Below are 19,912 nucleotides of genomic sequence, written 5' to 3'. Positions count from 1 at the left end.
AGGAGTTTCACTGAATTCTCAACTTCTACAAGGTCCAGACTGAACCAGTACTTTAAGAGGCGATCTGATAAGATTTTGTAAAGTGCCCATTGTAATTGCTGGAGATGTTGCATCAAGTGGAAGGACCATCAGAATATTGTGATTTTCTATGACTGTTATGGTGCCCCTAATGGCAATTAAAGACATGATCGAATGCTTGGAGTAACTTCGTCACCGTTGTGCTCTCAGGAAACGGGCTGAAGATAATGAAGTTATTCAGTTCTCAAGCTATAGACATCTCAAAAGTGACTTCCACGTTGACTATTGCCTTACTTCAAGGGTTTCAGAGAAAAGAAGCCATCGAACTTTAGCTCGAGTTAAACGAGATCAGTAACAAAGGAGGTTTCTTCCTTACAAAATGGATTAGCAACAATTTAGGATGTGAAGAAATTTTTCTTGACTTTTTCTGTGCATCCCTTTAAATATCGTTATGTATCTCTTGATGTTTGAGTCTCCTTATCTATGTTATACATCTCTATTGATTGTTAGGAAAGTCTTAATGCAAAGTTATGCAAAATGTTGATTTGTTCTATCAACAAATTAAAACTGCATAAAGCAGAGTTTGGTATTGGATTAAGAAGATTGAAATTGGGAATATCGTAGCTCATGCTTGGGGGCCACTTCTCTCTATGTTGTGCAGTCATGATCTGGGTGGCTTGGGGGCGGGGGTGCCGTGGTGGAAACACGGGGGTCACAGAAGGACGGAAGAACGGGCTGGGAAGTGCGGAAAGCTGTGTGGGCGACGGAGAAAGCGAAACGGTTCTCTAAGCAGGGAGAAAGACTGAAATTCCCCCAGAGGTCAAGGGAGCCGGGAGATCCTAGTGCAGGGCAGCCTGAGGGCGGTGGAGCCGGGGCCAGGGGGGTGAAGAAGGCCAACGTGCTCATTTCAAGGGAAACCAAAGTCAAGTGCAGGGATGTGACATTGAGGCTTTGTACGGCTCTGGTGAGACCTCATGTGGAGTGTTTTGGGCTCCTCATCAGAGAGAAGACACGTGAACATTGGAGAGATGCAGACAAGTTTCTGGGAATGAAAGGGATCGTTTGGCCAGTACTCGTTGGAATTTAGGAGAATGAAGGGGGAGGGGTTCTCATTGAACCATGTTGAATGTTGAAAGACATGGACAGAGTAGACGTAGAAAGATTGTTCCCCCGCGATGGGAGAGTTTGTGGACGATACGGTATGGATTTGTGCTAACCTGAGCCATAAAAATTAGAACTTCATTCAATTGCTGAAACTACAGGGGTTCCTGACAGGAAGATCCTGCCTGAACAACCTCATGGAATTCTTTTGGAGCAATTCTCAAGTAGGATGGACAAGGGAAGGCCTTTGATAGGATGAGAGCCCATGGAACGGCAAGACAGATTGTAGATCGATTAGAGCATTGGCTGATGGGCAGAGAGCAAAGAGCGGGATCCTGTTCTGGTGGGTGGCCGGGGACTAGTGGCATTCCGTGGCATTGGGGCCACTCCTGACCGCAGCGCATGTCGATGATTTGGATTGCGGATTGAATGGTTTTGCGGACCAGTTCGCGATGACCCCAAGATGGGTGGCAGAGCAGGACATGATGAGGAATCTGAAAGGCTGAGGAGAGACTCAGACAGCTTAGGAGAAATGGCAGATGAGATACGGTGGGGAGAAATGTATGGTTGAACATTCTGGAAGAGGGAATAAACAGGCAAGTGGTTATTTGGAGGGGGGGAATTCAAGATTCGGAAGTGCAAAGGGACTGGGGGGGGGGTTACTCGTGCAGGATCACCTAAAGGTGAACCACCAGGTTGGATCGGCAGTAAAGAAAATGAATGCTATGTTGGCCGTCGTTTCGAGGGGAATAGTGTCTAAGAGGAAGGAGGTGTTGGTGAGGCTCAATGGGGCTCAGGGGAGACCTCACTTGGAGTAACCGTGTGCAGTTTTGGGCCCCTTATCTTAGAAGAGATGTATTGATGTTGGAGAAGATTTACCAGGATGATTCCTGGGCCAACGTATGAGGACCATTTTCTCCTGGACTCTATTGAGTCTTGGAGAATGAGAGGAGATTTCCTTGAAACATTTGGAATGCTGAAAGGATTGGACAGTCGATGGGATTTACCCTTGGTAGGTGAATCCAGGACCAAAGGGCATGGTCTTAGAAATAGAAGGAACCTGTTCAAAACAGAGAGGGGGAGAAATTTCTTGAGCCAGAGGAGTCGTGGGTTTGTGGAATTCATTGCCGCATCTAGCCATGGAGGCCCGATCGTTGATGGAGATTGATAGGGGTCTAATGAGTCAGGAGGATTGAGGGGAAAAGGCTGGAAACTGCAACTAGAGGTGAGAACGGTTCAGCTCGGGGTGGAGTGTGGGAGCAGTCTTGATGTAGTAATCTTACATGCACAGCCATGGTTAGCAGAATCTGATCCACTCAAACTTCTGGAAGAGATACATTTAGCACATAGATAAAAGGTCACTTTGAAGGAAACTTCCGACGACAAGAATGATGTCGTGCCAGGCGGTAAAGACGTTTCACGACAGAAAGCATTTTTGGATACTAAGGAACTAATTTCAAACTGAAGCCAGAAGACGCCTGACCATCCTGTAGGCAACACAGGTGAAGAGGAGCTGACCATCCCACTGATGAACAGGCTCCGCCATCTTGGATGCAGAACCACCCCCTCAGTCGAGGGACCTCAACTAAAAACCACTGTCGGCTCCCTGCAGTACCTCCGTCAGCACCACCATCAAAATCAAGTTTAAACTGTTATGGTTTGGGTTTTGCTACACACACACACACACACACACACACACACACACACACACACACACACACACACACACACACACACACGCGCGCACACGCACACACACACACACAGAGGCACACACACACACACACACACACACGCGCACACGCACACGCACACGCACACACACACACACGCGCACACGCACACGCACACACACACCCACACAGAGGCACACACACACACACACACACACACACACACACGCGCGCGCGCACACGCACACACACACACACACACACACACCCACACAGAGGCACACACACACAGACACAGGCACACACACACAACACACACGCACGCACAACACACACACACACACACACAACACACACACAGGCACACACGCACAACACACACACACAGGCACACACACACACACACACACACACACACACACACACACACACACTTGCGCATAGTGGAGTAAAGGAGCCCTCACGTAGAGTATTTTGAGCAGTTTTTGGGCTCCAGTTGAAGAAAGGACGTGCTGACGTTGGAGTGGGTTCAGAAGAGGTTGAAAAGGGTTATCAAACAATGAGTGTTTGACGGCTCTTGGCCAGTACACGCAGGAATTTAGGAAAATAGTGGGGGGGGGGGTTCTCATTGAAACATTTCGAACGTTGAAAGGCATGGTAAGAGTAGATGTAGAAAGGTTGTTTCCCCACAGTGGGAGAGTCCAGAACAAGATGGCACAACTTCAGTGATGGGGCAGTGCATAGGAAACTGCACACTCTGTGTCCCATCCCAGGAGTGTGTGATGGGATGGTGTGGAGGGAGCTTCACTCTGTGTCTGACCCCAGGAGTGTGTGATGGGATGGTGCGGAGGGAGCTTGACTCGTGTCTGACCCTGGGAGTGTGTGATTGACAGTGTGGAGGGAGCTTCACTCTGTGTCTGACCCCAGGAGCGTGTGACAGGGCGGTGCAGAGGGAGTTTCACTCGTGTCTAACCCCAGGAGCATGTGATTGACAGTGTGGAGGGAGCTTCAACCCGTGTCCCACACCGGGAGTATTGTGATGGGACAGTGTGGAGGGAACGTCACTCTGTGTTGGACACCAGGAGTGTGTGACAGGAAGGTGCGAAGGGAGCTTCATTTTGTGCCTGATCCCAGGGAGTGTGTGACTGGGCAGTGCGGAGGGAGCTTCACTCCATGTCTCACCCCAGAAATGTGTGATGGAACAGTGTGGAAGCAGCTTCAGTCTGTGTCTGACCCCAGGGAGTGTGTGATGGGACGGTGCAGAGGGAGCTTCACTCCATGTCCAACCACGGGAGTGTGTGATGGGACGGTGCGAAGGGAGCTTCACTCTGTGCTTGACCCCAGGAGCGTGTGCTGGGACGGTGTGGAGGGAGCTTCACTCTGTGTCTGACCCCAGAGAGTGTGTGATGGGACGGTGCAGAGGGAACTTCACTCTGTGTCTGACCCCGGGAGTGTGTGACAGGACAGTACGGAGGGAGCTTCACTCTGTGTCTGACCCCGGGAGTATGTGACAGGATGATGCGGATGGAGCTTTACTCTGTGTCTGACCCTGGGGAGTGTGTGACGGGACAGTGTGGAGAGAGTTTCACTCTGTGACTGGCCCCGGCTGTGTGTGACAGGACGGTGCGGAGGGAGCTTCACTCCGTGTCCAACCCCGAGAGTGTGTGATCAGATAGTGTGGAGGGCGATTTACTCTGTGCCTGACCCTGGGAGTCTGTGATGGAATGGTGTGGAGGGAGCCTCATTCTGTGTCTGACCACGAGAGTGTGTGATGGGACGGTGCGGATGGAACTTCACTCTGTGTCTGACCCTGGGATTGTGTGATGGGATGATGAGGAGGGAGCTTCACTCTGTGCCTGACCCTGGAAGTGTGTGACGGGAGGGTGCGGAGTAAAGAACGGTAAACGAGGACCTACTCTCTGTCTTGAGCTGGATTTTGGATGAGACCGCTGTGCCGCCATTGTTGCTGACGTAGCACCGGTACGTTCCCTGATAGCCCCTGAAGGAAACCCCGTTGTTGGAGGTGGCGATCACCATGTTGCCTGAGGTCTTGTTCATCGTCACCCGGGGATCCGTGGAAGGATCGAAAAACCTCCCGTCCTTTGTCCAGCGGAACCTGTAGAAGAAACACAGGCCACATGTGACCTCGACTGTGCAAGAATGAACTGCCGTGGCGGTATCCCTAAGGTGCCAGTCTGGAACCTAGAGCCAGTCGTAGGCAGGACAGGAAAAGTATCTGGAGAGTCCTCAACCTGGCCAGTGCCATCTTGGGCACCAGACTTCACTCCATCGAGGACACTGACAAGAGGCAGCATCTCAAGAGAGCAGCCTCTATCCTCAAGGACCCCCACTGCCCAGGCGATAGAACATCAAACACTACAGCACAGTACAGGCCCTTCGGCCCTCGATCTTGTGCCGACCTTTATATTCCTTAAAAGAAGTACTAACCTCTCCCTAACCTGTGAATCTCTATTTTTCTTCCATCCCTGGCCCTATCTAAGAGTCTCTTAAATGTTCCAGCCTCCACCACCGCCCTCTGGCGACACAACTCTCTGTGTAAAAGCAACAAACCCCTCCCTTCACTTTGTACAGACGTTTCCTGGTGTCTGGGAAAGAGGTGCTAGCTGTCCACCCTATCCACGACTCTCAGAATCTTTTCGGCCTCTACCCAGTCTCCTCTCATCCTTACATGTTCCAAAGAGAAAAGTCCCAGCTCTGCCAAGCTTGCCTTGTAAAGACTTGTTTCCCAATCCAGGCAACATCCTGGTCAATCTCATCTGTCCCCTCTCCTCAGCTTCCACATCCTTCTTGTAATGAGGTGACCAGAACTGAACAAAATCCTCCAAGTGGGGTCTCACCAGAGATTTGTAGAGTTGCAACATGACCTCTCAACTCCTGAACTCAATCCTCGACTAATGAAGCCCAGCGTCCGATAACTAACCTATCAACCTTGAGGAATGTATGGATTTGGACCTCAAGTTGTCCATTAATAGATTCCTATATCTCCCCTGTTTTGGTGAAGTACGTTCAATTAATTCAAGTGGATGAGTTCAAGTTGTTTGATGGGACAGGTTTAACACAGCCATCCTAATGAGATGCCTGTAATTCATAGGTGGGTGATTCAGCCTCCATGAGGGGAAATGTATCATCATTTAGTGGGCCATTAAAAAAGCCAAAAGGGGTTTCAAACTAAAGTGTAGGTAGATTGAGGGCTGGGTGCATGACAATGTGCGATGCCAAGGCTTGTCCAGCCTCCCACGTTTTGTCATGTGACTTTGCAAAACCTGACAGCGTCTGTCATCGCAGCCCATAACCTCAATGTGACCAGCCACTGCCCAGGAGGATTCATAGTCGCAGGGAGCACCGCATTCAGCCCACCGAATCTGCCCCGCCATTCAATTGTGAGGTGATCCGTTCTCCTCCGGCCCAGCCTTTCTCCCCCTAACCCTGGCTCATCGAGAACTTCTGTCTTAAATACACCCAATGGCCCGGCCTCCACAACCGCCCATGGCCACAAATTCCTGGCTCCACTGTCTCCATTCTACGCAATCGCCCTTCAATCCCGGACTCTCCCACCACGGGGGAAAGCCACCTTTCTACGTCAACTCTGTCTGTGCCTTTATAAATGTTTCAATGAGATCCCCCCCCTCCCCCACTCTCCTAAATTCCAACCAAGAGCTGTCAAACGGTCCCTGTTCGATAACCCTTTCATTCCCGGAGTGAACCTACTCTGAACCCTCTCCAATGTTAGCACATCAACGGGGAGCCCAAACCAGCTCCCAACACTCCACATGAGGGCTCGCCAGGGCCTGATGAAGCCTCAATGTTACATCCCTGCTCTTGGATGTGACTCCTCTTGAAGTAAACACCATATTGTTTGATCCTCAGCCCACCCCATTGTGTTTACTTATCATGTCCCGTCCTTTCAATAAAACCTATTTTTGTGATTTCCTATCATATTTTAAAACCGGCAAGAGCGAGTCATTGAAAATTCATTTTCTGCGCTCGCACACGGGCTTCTTCCCAGCCGATCTTGGCGTAGTCCATGACGGATGCAGTGAAATGTTTCATCAGGACATTGTGACCCATGGAAAAACAGTATTGGGGGCAACTGGAATCTGTCAACGCCAGCTGACTTGTTGGACATTGACCTGAGAGGCATCAGATGCTGAGTACAAACGAAAATCAGCGGCCAAACATCTTTATGTCGGTTGAACTGACACGATGTGTCAGCATTGTTATGCGATTAAACGTTAAATTCAATAAAAGGTCATTTAATGTTTGTAGAACACAGAACATTACAGCACAGTACAGGCCCTTCAGCCCTTGATGTTTTGCCGGCCCATATATTCCTTAAAAAATCTGCTAACCCCTCCCTGCCCTGTAACCCTCTATTCTTCTCCCATCCGTGGGCTTGTCTAAGAGTCTCTGAAATGCCCCCAATGTTCCAGTCTCCACCACCACCCCATGGCGAGGCATTCCAGGCCCCCACAACTCCCTGTAAATAAAAAACGTCTCTCTCTTCACTTTGTACAGACAACCTCTGGCGTTTGCTGATCCCGTCCTGGGAAACAGACGCTGGCCCATCTCAGGATCTTGTCAAACTCGACAAAACCTCCTCTCGTTCTTCTATGCTCCAGAGGGAAAAGCCCCAGCTCTGCCTCATAAAGACCCAATCCAGGCAACATCCCAGTCAATCCCCCTTCTCCGCATCTTTCCTGTAATGAGGTGACCAGAATTGAACACAATCCTACAAATGGGGTCTCACCGGAGATCTGCAGAGTGGCAACAATGGTGATGAAGCAAATCAGAAATTATCTTTGTGTTCACCTTGAAGTTGTCTATCGAGGTCCTATGCTATTGCACAGGAAGAAAACCATCTCCAACAAAAGCATTGTTGTCCAGTGTGGGTGGCAATCCTGCCATTTTGGATGGGGTGAAAATTCAAACCTCCGATGTGCAAAGGGACCTGGGGGTCCTCGAGCAGGGAAACTGAAAAGTTAATGACCATGTGAAATTGGTTGTGAAGAAAGCCAATGCTATGTTGGCCTTCATTTTGAGAGGAATAGTGTACAAGAGTAAAGAGTGTTGATGAGGCTCTATGTGAGACCTCATTTGGAGAACTGTGTGCAGTTTTGGGCTCCCTATCTTAGAAAGGATGTGATGCTGATGGAGAGGGTGCAGAGGAGATTGACTAGGATGATTCCTGGAATGCAAGGGCTGATGTACGAGGAGCGTTTGGCAGCTCTTGGGTTGTATTCATTGGAGTAGAGGAGAATGAGAGGAGATCTCATAGAGGCTTTTCGTATTTTGAAAGGTTTAGATAGGGTGGATGCAGGTAAGATGTTTCCCTTGGTGGGTGAATCGAGGACAAAGGGTCATAGTCTGAAAATTAGAGGCTATCCATATAAACAGAGATTAGGAAGGACTCCTTTTGGCAGAGGGTCGTGGATCTGTGGAACTCGCTGCCACATGCAGCAGTGAAAGCCAGGTCACTGGGAGTATTTAAACAAGAAATAAACAAGTATCTCATTAGTGAGGTCATCAAGGGATATGGGGAAAAGGCCGGAAATTGGAACTAGTGTAGAGCAGTTTAGTGTAGATTTACGGAACAGACTCGATGGGCCTAGTGGCCTGCTTCTGTTTCTTTGTCTTGTGAATCATGTCTTGTGAATGGCAGGTCTGTAAATAAAGCTGAAACACTAGGCCCCCTTTCCCCCTCTGAACGATACTCACGTGAGTGGAGGGTCACCAGTTGCTTCACATTTCAGCGCAATGTCATCTGTGGGAAAGACCGTGTAGTCCTCTTGAGTCTGCTCCATGATTATTGGAGGTTGAGACACTGCAGGGGATTGGTGGGGGGGGGGGGATTGTGGAGAGAAGCAGACGAGGTCAAAAGACTGGTTCCACCATTTCCAGAACCAACGGCTTCTTTTCACCCTGTACGTTGCCTTTTGCCTTCTTACAAGCGGCCGAGACTGTGACGGAACCCAGTGTATTTCTGTTTGCCTGGCCCGCCTCTTGCTGATGGCACCCATGGGTCCTCCCCCCACGATTCCCCTAATAAAAGGCAGCCACCCCGTAGCCCCTCCCCCCAGTGCCAGCTCGGCTCTTGGGTCGGCTACACGAGGCGCCTTAAAACCCCTTCAGCCCGCTGACTTATAGTCTTTGGAGTTGCCGATCGAGTGTCACCTCCGAGGCTAAAACCCCAGGCTCATCTACTTTTCAATCGTCTAATGTGCTGTGTTAGGAACCCAACGGCCTCCGGATCCTGCGGTTCTGTCTGCACGTGCCCTCAGCAAGTGCTGATGTTTTTGTTGCTGCCGGAGGTTTTACATTGGTCAAATGCTCTGGGGGCGTCAGGGACACCATATCGTGGTCTGTGAACTGAAATCGATCACTTTTTTTTCAGAATGAAGTCGGGTGGGGGGGGGGTGGTGGTGGGGGGAGAAAAGGAGAAAAATTGACAAAAAGGGTTTTCTGCTTAGTTACTAATCACGACGAACATTTTATGCCGAAATGTATTTGATCGTTTATGAGTATATTCCCACATGCATTTGTCTCCAAGATCTACATTATTGGTTGCACAAACCGAGCCCATTAACGTATCTCAAATCAAGTCCACTACCCCGACTGTCCACACCCTACTTGCGCGGTTAAGATGAGATCGTGTTTCTCTCCAGGACCATGGATTCACATCAATGCCAGTTAAACAAGGCTGAAATCTTTCGGTGTACCATAAGGCCCACTATCCCCGCACGTTCTGGGAATTCAGGAGCCTGGGTGGGGTGTGAGGGATAAAAAAACAGTGGCCCACTCTGGACCTGAGCGCTACATCCCCTCCTACCTGACGGCAGAAGGGAGAACCGTTGATGTGGGCGGGGTGGGTGGGTGTGTGGGTCATGTGACATTACCATCAACATAATTTTGGTGTAGCCCTTAAAATTTATTTCAAATTCGATTTTAAAGTTTAAAATCAGGCACACAGGCCCATCCGATCCGCCCAATTTACACCCTGTTGACCTACACCCCTCCCCACCCCCCCAGCTTTCCTGACCAAATTCACACTTTGACCACATGGAAATACATTCAGGCCGTGATATGGTCATTTAAAGGTGTAATTTTAATTGTCAATCTCACGACTATTGCCAGTGATCTATGGGGATTACGAATGACCAGTAACAGGGGAGGTACATGGAGGGGGGGAGGGGGGTGAGTTACCACCAGCAAAATGGGAGCCACTTACGTTTCTCGAGCAGCTTGTCTGCAGATCCACAGAACGGAAGCAAGAAAGCAGAAGTAAGTAAAGATCAGCAAGGTTACTTCGTCGCGAATTTCGTACACTTCCAATGTTGGAGTGATCCTGCCGCAGAAACAGGCCCCTTCGGCCCATCGAGAATACGCTAACCATCAACCAGCCCTGATGCCAGGTTAGTGGGTCGGCCAACTCCCAAAGTGAAGCATCCGCAGGGCTGGTCTACTGCATCCGGTGCACCCTTTACATCAGAGGGACCGGGCACGGATTGGGAGATCGGTTTGCTGAGCATCTTTGCCCCGTCTGCACCGGTGACAGACGATCCCAGTATCGCCCCGTCCACACCAGTGACAGAGACTCCCAGTATCGCCCCGTCTGCACCGGTGACAGAGACTCCCAGTATCGCCCCGTCTGCACCGGTGACATAGACTCCCAGTATCTCCCCGTGCACACCGGTGACAGAGACTCCCAATATCGCCCCGTCTGCACCGGTGAGAGAGACTCCCAGTATCGCCCCGTCCACACTGGTGACAGAGACCTCCCAGTGTTGCCCTGTCCCCACCGGTGACAGAGACCTCCCAATATCACCCCGTCCACACCAGTGACAAAGACCTCCCAGTGGCCAACCATTTCAGCTCTGTGTCCCACTCCCACACTCTCAAGTCTGTCCCCACCAAGAGCACCCGCAAATCGGAGGAACCACACCTGATTTTCCACCTGGTGGCCTTAACATCGACTTTTCCGGGTTCTGCCAACCTGCTCCCCTCTTCACCCCTCCCCTTTCCCTCTCCCCCCCACTATTCACCCAGTCATCTCCCCTCCCTCCCTTCTTCACCTATCACCTCCTGCCCTTATGACTACCTTCCTCCCCACAATTTTGTTTGGGTGCCTGCTGACATTTTCCCATACCTTGATGAAGAGCTCAAGCCCGAAACGTCGGTTCTGTATCTTTTACCTTTGCTGGTTAAAGGACACTGTTTGACCTGCTGAGTTTCTCCAGCATCGTGTTTTAACTTCAACCACGGGGTCTGCAGACTCTCGTGATTTACTCTTTCTTTATATTCCCACAACTACCTCGACTACAGTTCTTTGCACCCAGACCCCTGCGAGGATTCAGATTTTCAGAGTTCAGATTTCTCATCAGAGGGTGTCCACGACGTCATGTATGGCTCTGAGATCCTTTTCCCTGTGGGTGCGGCAGAATTACTACTTATTGGCCGTGTAAAAAAAGACTGTACCTAACGTACACGTGTAAACGGATAAAGAAATGTGAACAAACTGACTGTGCGACAGAGAGGGTAAGAATCAGTAAAGTGCACGTCCTTAAATGAGTCCCTGATTGAGTTTTTCGTTGAAGTGTCTGATGGTGGGGGGGGGGGGGGTGGAGGGGGGCAGCTGTTCCTGAACCTGGTGTGTGCGAGTTGGCCCCTAGACCTCTCTCCTGACGGCAGCAGTGAGAACAGAGCGTGTGCTGGGCAGTGATCGCTGCTGCTCTCCCATGGCAGCGTCCCCACCCCAGAGATGTTCTCGATAGTGGGGAGGTTTTGCCCGTGATGCTGTGGGCTGTGTCTACCACACTTTACAGGGCTTTTGAGAGTAGAAGAGAGAGTATGAGAGGCAGAGTGTGTGAGAGGTAGAGTGTGTGAGAAAGAGTGCACATGAGAGAGAGAATGTGAGAGTGTGAGAGAGAGATTGTAAGAGAGTGTGAGAGAGTGGCAGAGAGTGTGGCAAAGAGGGAGAGAGTGTTGTAGAGTGTGAGAGAGATAGAGAGTGTGAGAGAGTGGGAGTGTGAGAGAGGGTGGTAGAGAGAGAGAGAATGTGAGAGTGTGAGAGAGTGGCAGAGAGTGTGGCAAAGAGGGAGAGAGTGTGAGAGAGGGTGGTAGAGAGAGAGTGTGGTAGAAAGTGAGAGAGAGTGGCAGAGAGAGTGTGAGAGAGATAGAGTGGAAGAGAGGGAGAGTGGTAGTGTGAGAGAAGGTGTAAGAGAGAGTGTGAGAGAGGGTGTGTATGAGAGAGAGTGTGAGAGAGACTGAGAGAGTGTGATAAATTCTGATTCTGATGGGACACATTTCCCTGCCATCGGGCTATGAAACTTACCGCAGTGCTGCCTTTACAGTAAAAACACCATGAGAATAGACTGCAGGCCCCTCAGCAGGTGCTGAAGGCCTCTGTGGGACTATCCAAAAGGCAGGTTTCTCATTCCCAAATTGTTTAACAGGCTTCATGGAATAGACTGGCTGTGAACAATCTCTGAGCTAATGCCTCTCACAGGAGAGTTACTTGCAGACAGAGATGAGCACTGTTACAAATGTCACGTTGTAACTCTGACACAAGGACGTGTCTGCCCGTGGCCTTGTGCGCTGCCAGACTGAGGCCAGCTGTAAATTGGGGGAGTAACAGCTAAATTTTTTGTTCAGTCGATGGCATTAACATTGGCTTCTATGGCTTTACATTTTCAATTTTAATTGAGACCTACAGCACGGCAACAGGCAACTTCATCCCATGAGCCTGTGCTGCACAATTATGCTTCATTAATTGGTACCTTTATTCGAAGGGTTGGAGGAAACCAGAGCCCACCCCCCGTGGGAAAATCCACGCAGACACGAAGGAGAATGTGCAAACTCTTTACAGGCAGCGCGGGGATTCAAACCCCAGTCCCAATTGCTAGTGCTGTAACAGCGTTCAACTAAATGCTACACTAAATGGTCCTGCTAGCCCACTCCCCATTCTCCTTTTCTCCAGCCACCCCCCTCCCTACTCTCTCCACCCCCTCCCCACTCTCTCCACCCTCTCCCCACTCTCTCCAAACCCCTCCCCACTCTCTCCACCCCCTCCCCACTCTCTCCACCCCTCCCCACTCTCTCCACCCCCTCCCCACTCTCTCCACCCCCTCCCCACTCTCTCCACCCCCTCCCCACTCTCTCCACCCCCTCCCCACTCTCTCCAAACCCCTCCCCACTCTCTCCAAACCCCTCCCCACTCTCTCCACCCCCTCCCCACTCTCTACCCCCTCCCCACTCTCTACCCCCTCCCCACTCTCTCCAAACCCCTCCCACCACCCCTTCCCCACTCTCCACCCCACTCCCCACTCTCTCCAAACCCCTCCCCACTCTCTCCACCCCCCTCCCCACTCTCTATCAGGAAGGAGAAAGAAGTGTTGCCCAGTGGGAATTTTGCCATGCCTGCAAGACAAAGAATCTCGGGGCTGTACGTGATGTTGTGTATGTACTCCGACAAGAAATCTGAAATCCGAATTTCAGCCTCTCCAAAGTGGTGCCCGTAAATTTAACGTAAGAAAATGTCTGCAGAACTCGACTTTTACATGAGTATATGTCGTGTATAAGACGACCCCGAAATTTCCATCTAAAATGTCGGCTTTGAGTGAGATGACCTTTCCCAAATCTGGCACTCTGGAGGATCAGAAGGATCTTTGGCTCCGAGTCCATAAGACGCTCCAAGCAGCTGCAAAGGTTGACTCTGTGGTTGAGAGTGCACCTGGTGATTTGGCCCTCATCCATCGTGGGACTGAAATGAGGAGCCGAGAAGTCATGTTGCCCCTTTTTCGGACCCTGGTCAGACACCATTCAGTACCAGAGGGAGGTGCAAAGGTAGCAGTAGAGGTTGCCTGGTTTGGGGAGCAGGCGTCGTGAAAACAGGGTGGAGTGTGAACCTGGAGTAGTGGGGGATGAGAGGTGACCTGGTGAGAGGCATAGATTGTGCGGATTCCCCCCCCCCCCACCGGGGTTGAAAGAGGACACGGGTTTAAGGTGCTGGGGAGTAGGCACAGAGGAGACGTCGGTGGGGGGGGAGGTTTCTTTATGTAGAGTGGTGGGTGCATGGAATGAGCCTCTGGCAATAGTCCTGGAGGCAGATACGACAGGGCCTTTGAAGAGACTTTTGGACAGGACCATGGATAGATAGAGGGCTAGTAATTTCTAAGGTAGGGGCATGTCCAGCACAGTTTTGTGGGATGAAGGGCCTGTATTGTGCTGTAGGCTTTCTATGTTTTATCGGTGACCAGCGGATCCAGTTGATACTTTGTGGCAATCAAATACCATGCAAATGTTTTAAGTTTTAAAATAAGCCACCGTCAGCTCCTATAAAGTCTGTGCAGAGCCGACAGCAGTTGGGCCTGGTGGATGGAGGAGACGTCACTGATAACTAGCGGGGGTGCACGCCAGATTGCGTCTTCATTGGAGGAGTTGCGGTTGGAGCTGAGGGTTGCTGTAGATTACAAGAGGATGTAGCCAGGACGCGGAGTCAGGCGGAGAAGTGGCAGATGCAGTTCAATCCGGATCAGTGTGAGGTGAAGCATTTTAGAAGGATAAACTAGAATGGCTAATGGTCAGTTACTCAACAGTGTGAAGGAACAGAGGGACCTTGGGGTCCAAATCCGTACATCCCTCAAGGTCGCCACGCAGGTTGATAGGCAGAGATAGGATGGACGGCCAGTGCCTGTTTCCCAGACACCAGAGGACATTTGTAGAAGGTGAAGTTTAGGTGTAAGTTTCTTTTACACAAGGAATGGTGGGGGCCTCGCCAGGGGTGGTGGTGGAGGCTAGAACATTTAAGAAACTCTTCGACAGGCCCACGGAGGGAAGGAAAACAGAGGATTACGTGGTAGGGAGGGGTTAATACTAGGTCAGCACAACATCGAGGGGCCAAAGGGCCTGGACTGTGCTGCAGTTCCACGGTAGCAGTGTTGAGATTTCGCTCTCAAGGTGCAGATTTGAGACCCGTTGTAAGAGACAACCCCGACTTTACGGTGAAATTTTGTGAGCTCTGTGATTGCCCTGTACGAAGGCATATACAATAGTTTGGGATTTTTTGCTGTGTTGTTTGAATCGACCTTCTATATATTTTAATGTTTAAATTTAGACCTACAGCCCAGTAACAGGCCCTTCGGTCTACATGTCCGTGCCAGCCCATTTGACCTATGACCCTCCCCACACCCCCGACCCAGTACATCTCGAACAGTGGGAGTAAATCAGGGCGGGAAACCCACCCAGACCCAGGGAGAATGTGCACGCCCATGACAGACAGTGCAGGGATTCTAACCCCCAATCGCTTGCGCCGACCACTACGCTGGCCATGCCGTCTCTGAATGAAGGAATGGAGGGTACTCACACTGAGGAGGAATCCTGATGCCTCCACATTTCTGTAAGAGGTTCACCAGCAGAAGGACAGGCAGCACAGCTCGGATATTCCCCGCCATTTTCCGCCTGAATCAGCAGAGTGACATCACATCAAGGGGGGGGGGTGGGTGTCACGTTGGCGAGCAGGGGTGGCGGGCAGAGGGCCGCCGGCAGCTGGGGTGGATGAAGTGGGGGGAAGGGGGTGGAGACTGCGGCTGGAGGAAATCTGCGAGCTCTCTGGCGTCACGGAGTCAGTACCAAGCCTGGAACGAGAAGGGGAAAATAAAATAAAGGCATTAAGATAGACATGAACGTCATTTCGTTATCCAGCTACACTCTGTGAGGAGTCTGAGGAGATTCGGTAGGTCTCCCATAAACGTTTACAGCTGGACCACGGAGAGCGTTCTGGCTGGTTGCCTCACTGCCTGGTACGGAGGCACCAACTCTCAGGGCAAGAGGGTTGTTAACTCGGCCTGCAGTGGCCCGGGCACCCGACTTCACTCTGTCGGACACTACAGCACAGAATGCAGGCTGTTCGGCCCATCATCTCCCTAATCCCACTGACCTGTTCCCATTCCATAGCCTCTCCGGGCCTCTCCCATCCACATCTGCTTCCAATTTATTCTTAAAACTCAAGAGCGAGCTCGCGTTCACCACACTCCCACTACTCTCTGAGTGAAGAACTTTTCCCTAAACCTTTCCCCTTTCAACTTAAAATGATGACCCCTCGTGTTGATCTCCCCCGATCTAAGTGAGCCAAAGGGCCACATCCTCACATCCACTCTGCCTACACCCCTCATAACCTTGTAAACCTCGATCAAATTTCCCCTCATTCTTCATTCTTCAAGAATAAAGTCCCGAACCTGTTGAACCTTTCCCTGTAACTCAGTTCCTGAAGTCCGGGCAACTTCCCAGTAAATCTCTCCCCTCTTTCAATCTCACTGATATCTTTCCTGTAGTTTGGTGACCAAAACTGCACACAATTCTCCAAATTGGCCTCACCAATGTCTTATACAACTTTACCATAACATCCCAACTCCTGGACTCGATACTTTGATTTATAAAGGCTAAGATAACAAAAGCTAAATTTAAAAACATTCTCATTGCCGCCATCAGGAAAGAGGTCTAGAGGCCACAAGGCTTGCACCAACAGGTTCAGGAACAGCTGCACCCCCTCCACCTTCAGACCCCTCAACAACAAACTCAATCAGGTACTCATTCAGAATCAGAATCAGAATTTACCATCATGAACGAGTCATGAAATTCGGGGTTTTGCGACAGCATCACAAGGCAAACATTCGTATTATAACCACCTTACAACATAATAGTTCAGGGCAAGATCTGGGATTCGCTGTCCGTTCGGTAATCTGATGGCGAAGGGGAAGAAGCCTTGTGACGCTGAGAGCTTATCTTCAGGGTCCTGGACTTTTTCCCCGATGGGAGCAGAGTGAAGAGGGCTTGGTCTGCGTGGGTGGGGGTGGGGTCTTTGAGGATAGAGGCTGCTTTTTAAGACACAGCATCATGTCGACGTCCTTGATGGGGGTTGTGATAGTACAGATCTATCACCAATGTATTTAGTGTATATAGTTACAGTATCTAGACTGTGCTTACAGCGATTGGCTGAGAGCTTAGCCACGCCTACTGTCTGGGCCTTAAAGGGTTGTGTCCCTAGCCAGGTTGGATTATTCGGCCACTTGTGAAGAGCTCCTGTCTTTTGCTAATAAAAGTCTTGGTTTGGATCAACAAGTCTTTGATTCTTTTGACGAGATCTACAGGGGTGAAGTCTTCTTTTTTCAGTAAATTTAATAGCCTCTTCCTTTTGATTTGGTTATGTATTCCATTAATATTTATAGTCATATAGTTCAACGTGGCCATCTCATACTCTATTTACACCTCATTTCCACTTCCTCACCACCACCTTTCCCCTTTTCCCCATTTTCATCTCTCAGTTTTCCTTTTTTGAACTCAATGTCTGACAACACTTCTAAAACATAAAATACTTCAACCACTCCCACATCTAAAATTCCCTTAACCCCAAGTGTGCCCCCCCCTCTGAGTCTCCCCTTGTCCCTTGCTGGGCAACCACAACTCCCATCTCCTTTCGGATTGCGAGAGTTGGTGTGATAGTACAGATCTATCACCAATGTATATAGTAGTTACAGTATCTAGACTGTGCTTACAGCGATTGGCTGAGAGCTTAGCCATGCCTACTGTCTGGGCCTTAAAGGGTTGTGTCCCTAGCCAGGTCGGATCATTCCGGACTGGTCGGCCACCTGTGAAGAGCTCCTGTCTTTTGCTAATAAAAGCCTTGGTTTGGATCAACAAGTCTTTGATTCTTTTGACGAGCTCGACAGTTGGCGCCTCTGTACCAGGCAGGGATGTGACTGACTGGAACATTTTCCACAGTCCACCTGTAGAAAGCCTCACTCCAAATCCTCTCAGACATCCCACGAAGTATAGCCTCTGGCGAGCCTTCTTTGTGATTGGATCGATGTGGAGGTTCCAGGACAGATCCTTGGAGATGTTGACCCCACCAGGAATTGGAAGTCCCTGACCCTTTCCATGACAGAGCCTTCGATGAGGACTGGGTCATGTTCCAATGACTCCCCTTGAGGGGAGAACTCTTACATTTTCACTTTATTGATTTTTAAAAATACCATGCAGGAACTGGCCCTTCCAGCCCACAAGCCCGTGGCCCCCAATTTACACCCCATTGACCTGGTACATTTGGAATTGTGGGAGGAAACCAGAGCCCCCAGGGAAAACCCATGCAGACATGGGGAGAACTTGCAAACTCCTTACAGACAGCGCAGAGATTTGAACCCTTGTTCTGGATTGCTGACGCTGTGCTAACCACTAGCAATCAATCCACAGGACCATTAGAGCAGCCGGGAGGATCACTGGAGTCTCCCTCTCGTGATCGACCCAGATTGTTGTCCGAAGAGGGCCCGCAAAATTGTCGAGGACCCCCTTCCACCCCCGGACATGAAGTCTTTCAGCTGCTCCCGTTGGGGAAGAGATCCAGGAGGATCGGAGCCACCAGGCTGAGGAAGAACTTCTTCCAATGGGCTGGACGACCAAAGGAACTGCTCACACTGACCCTCCAAGGCTCGCATATTCATGAAACAATATTATTTTGTCACAGATTACATTATATTTTATATTGTATATAGAAATGTTTTAAAGGCGATAGATTGTGAGGTTTTTATGTGTAGGTCACAAACAAACACAACACAACACAGATCTCATTTAAAATGCCAGAGCTTTGACAGTCCAGGCTCCCAGTGCCTTTGTAAAGACAATGGAAACTGCTTTGCTGAAGGACTTCACAGTAGGTGTTAATTGGACATGCTGTGGGGTCATGGATTATTGTTTTGGAAAGCAACAAATGAACGGACTCAGAAGATTGGGGTCTGGTGCCGCAGTCTGTCTGAATGCAGTTTGCTGTTCTAAGAGGGTCATGTGGGTTTGTAAGCAGAGAGAGAGAGAGAGAGAGAGAGAGAGAGAGAGAGAGAGAGAGAGAGAGAGAGAGAGACTCTGCTGGTTTTCTGCAGTGGCTTTTGGAAGCTGGTTTTGAAACTCCATGATGAAGACGGTTTGTGAGTTCTTAGTTCAGTCTGTTCAAAGCCCTTGTGGTCCATACAAGAGGAAAGGACTGGCTGTATAATGTTTCACTTGAAATAAAGAAAACAGAAAAGGAACTTTGTAGTGACCTGAAAGAAAGAGGTTATTATCTGGAAAACCCTGACGGGGCAAGTTCCTTTGCAAGACACTGAAGTGTTGATCGGAGGGAATCAGGTTGTCCAACAAGCAACAAATCTCTCTCTGAAAACCAACAAGAACCTTCCTGAACGGTAACTATTTACCTTTCAAGCACCAAAGCCCGGTAAACTTCATAAATGTTAAATTCTGGTAACAGTAGAAGAATTGCCTGGAACCAGTGAACTTGGAGGAGTGAGAAGTGAGATTGGACTGTGAACCAAAGAACTTTTCTGAACTTACACATACATTACATGCACGTGCACTTAGAATTAGAAGGGGGTTAAGTTAGGTTAATAGTAATAAGTTAAAATTTTATCTTGTTTTTATGTTTAAAGAAAATTAAAAGTAACTTTTGCTTAAGTAACCATTTGTCTTGGTGAATTTCTATTGCTGCTGGGTTTTGGGGTCCTCTGGGCTCGTCACAATTTGGTCAGATGAAATACTTGTCCTGCATCTGTATTGTATGTCTGTATGTGAGTTATGTCTGGGTGTGCATTTGCACCGAGGACTGGAGAACATGTTGGACTTGTGCAATCGGATAAACTCGATTTGACTTGTCAACTGAACAAATTAATTTGCCCAGTCAGTAACATCAGGATAGTCTGGGTCTCCCCACCTCGATGTGAAATAATTTCGGGCTTCTTCTAGCCAAGGACAGCTGGCTGATTTAAATATTTCAAGGGAGCTGTCGGACCTGATCTGCTCAGTGAGAGCAGACACCGCCGAGCTGCAGCTGATCCTGCCCCCAGCGGGAAGATGTCCGCTACTCCACGGCACAGCATCTCCCAGTGCGTTGCCCGCCGCTCCTAAGGACAAGGTGAGCCAACAGGCTGGGTCGCCCCACCGAGCACCTCGGCTCCGACCACCGCAACAGTGGGGATGTCCCGGTGCAGTAGAACAGAGAGATCTGGGAATACAGAGACTTGTGGACTTTATTGATTTTTATCCTTTCTATGTTGCACTTGCACAGT

The 19,912-nt window shown here is 49.8% G+C and overlaps 1 protein-coding gene across 4 annotated transcripts in view; it reads right to left on the bottom strand.

Annotated features, from left to right (window-relative positions):
* The window catches only part of LOC138759175 (neural cell adhesion molecule L1-like), a 137,765-nt gene that overhangs the window by 54,989 nt on the left and 62,864 nt on the right, over positions 1–19,912 (bottom strand). For 3 of the 4 annotated variants that reach the window (XM_069929206.1, XM_069929207.1, XM_069929204.1), the window contains exons 2-4: positions 15,172–15,442; positions 8,529–8,634; positions 4,709–4,908 (exon numbers count right to left, since the gene is read on the bottom strand). In XM_069929206.1, the coding sequence (XP_069785307.1) occupies positions 4,709–4,908; positions 8,529–8,634; positions 15,172–15,259 (394 nt within the window). In that variant the 5' untranslated portion in view covers positions 15,260–15,442. Of the gene's footprint in view, positions 1–4,708; positions 4,909–8,528; positions 8,635–12,141; positions 12,279–15,171; positions 15,443–19,912 lie in introns of those variants that run through there. The other variant, XM_069929205.1, reaches the window with a different exon arrangement.

Source organism: Narcine bancroftii, chromosome 3 (genome assembly GCF_036971445.1).
Source record: "Narcine bancroftii isolate sNarBan1 chromosome 3, sNarBan1.hap1, whole genome shotgun sequence".
NCBI classification, from domain to species: Eukaryota; Metazoa; Chordata; class Chondrichthyes; order Torpediniformes; family Narcinidae; genus Narcine; species Narcine bancroftii.
Note: the sequence above shows the minus strand (reverse complement) of the source record. Positions and strands in the feature narration are given on the sequence as shown.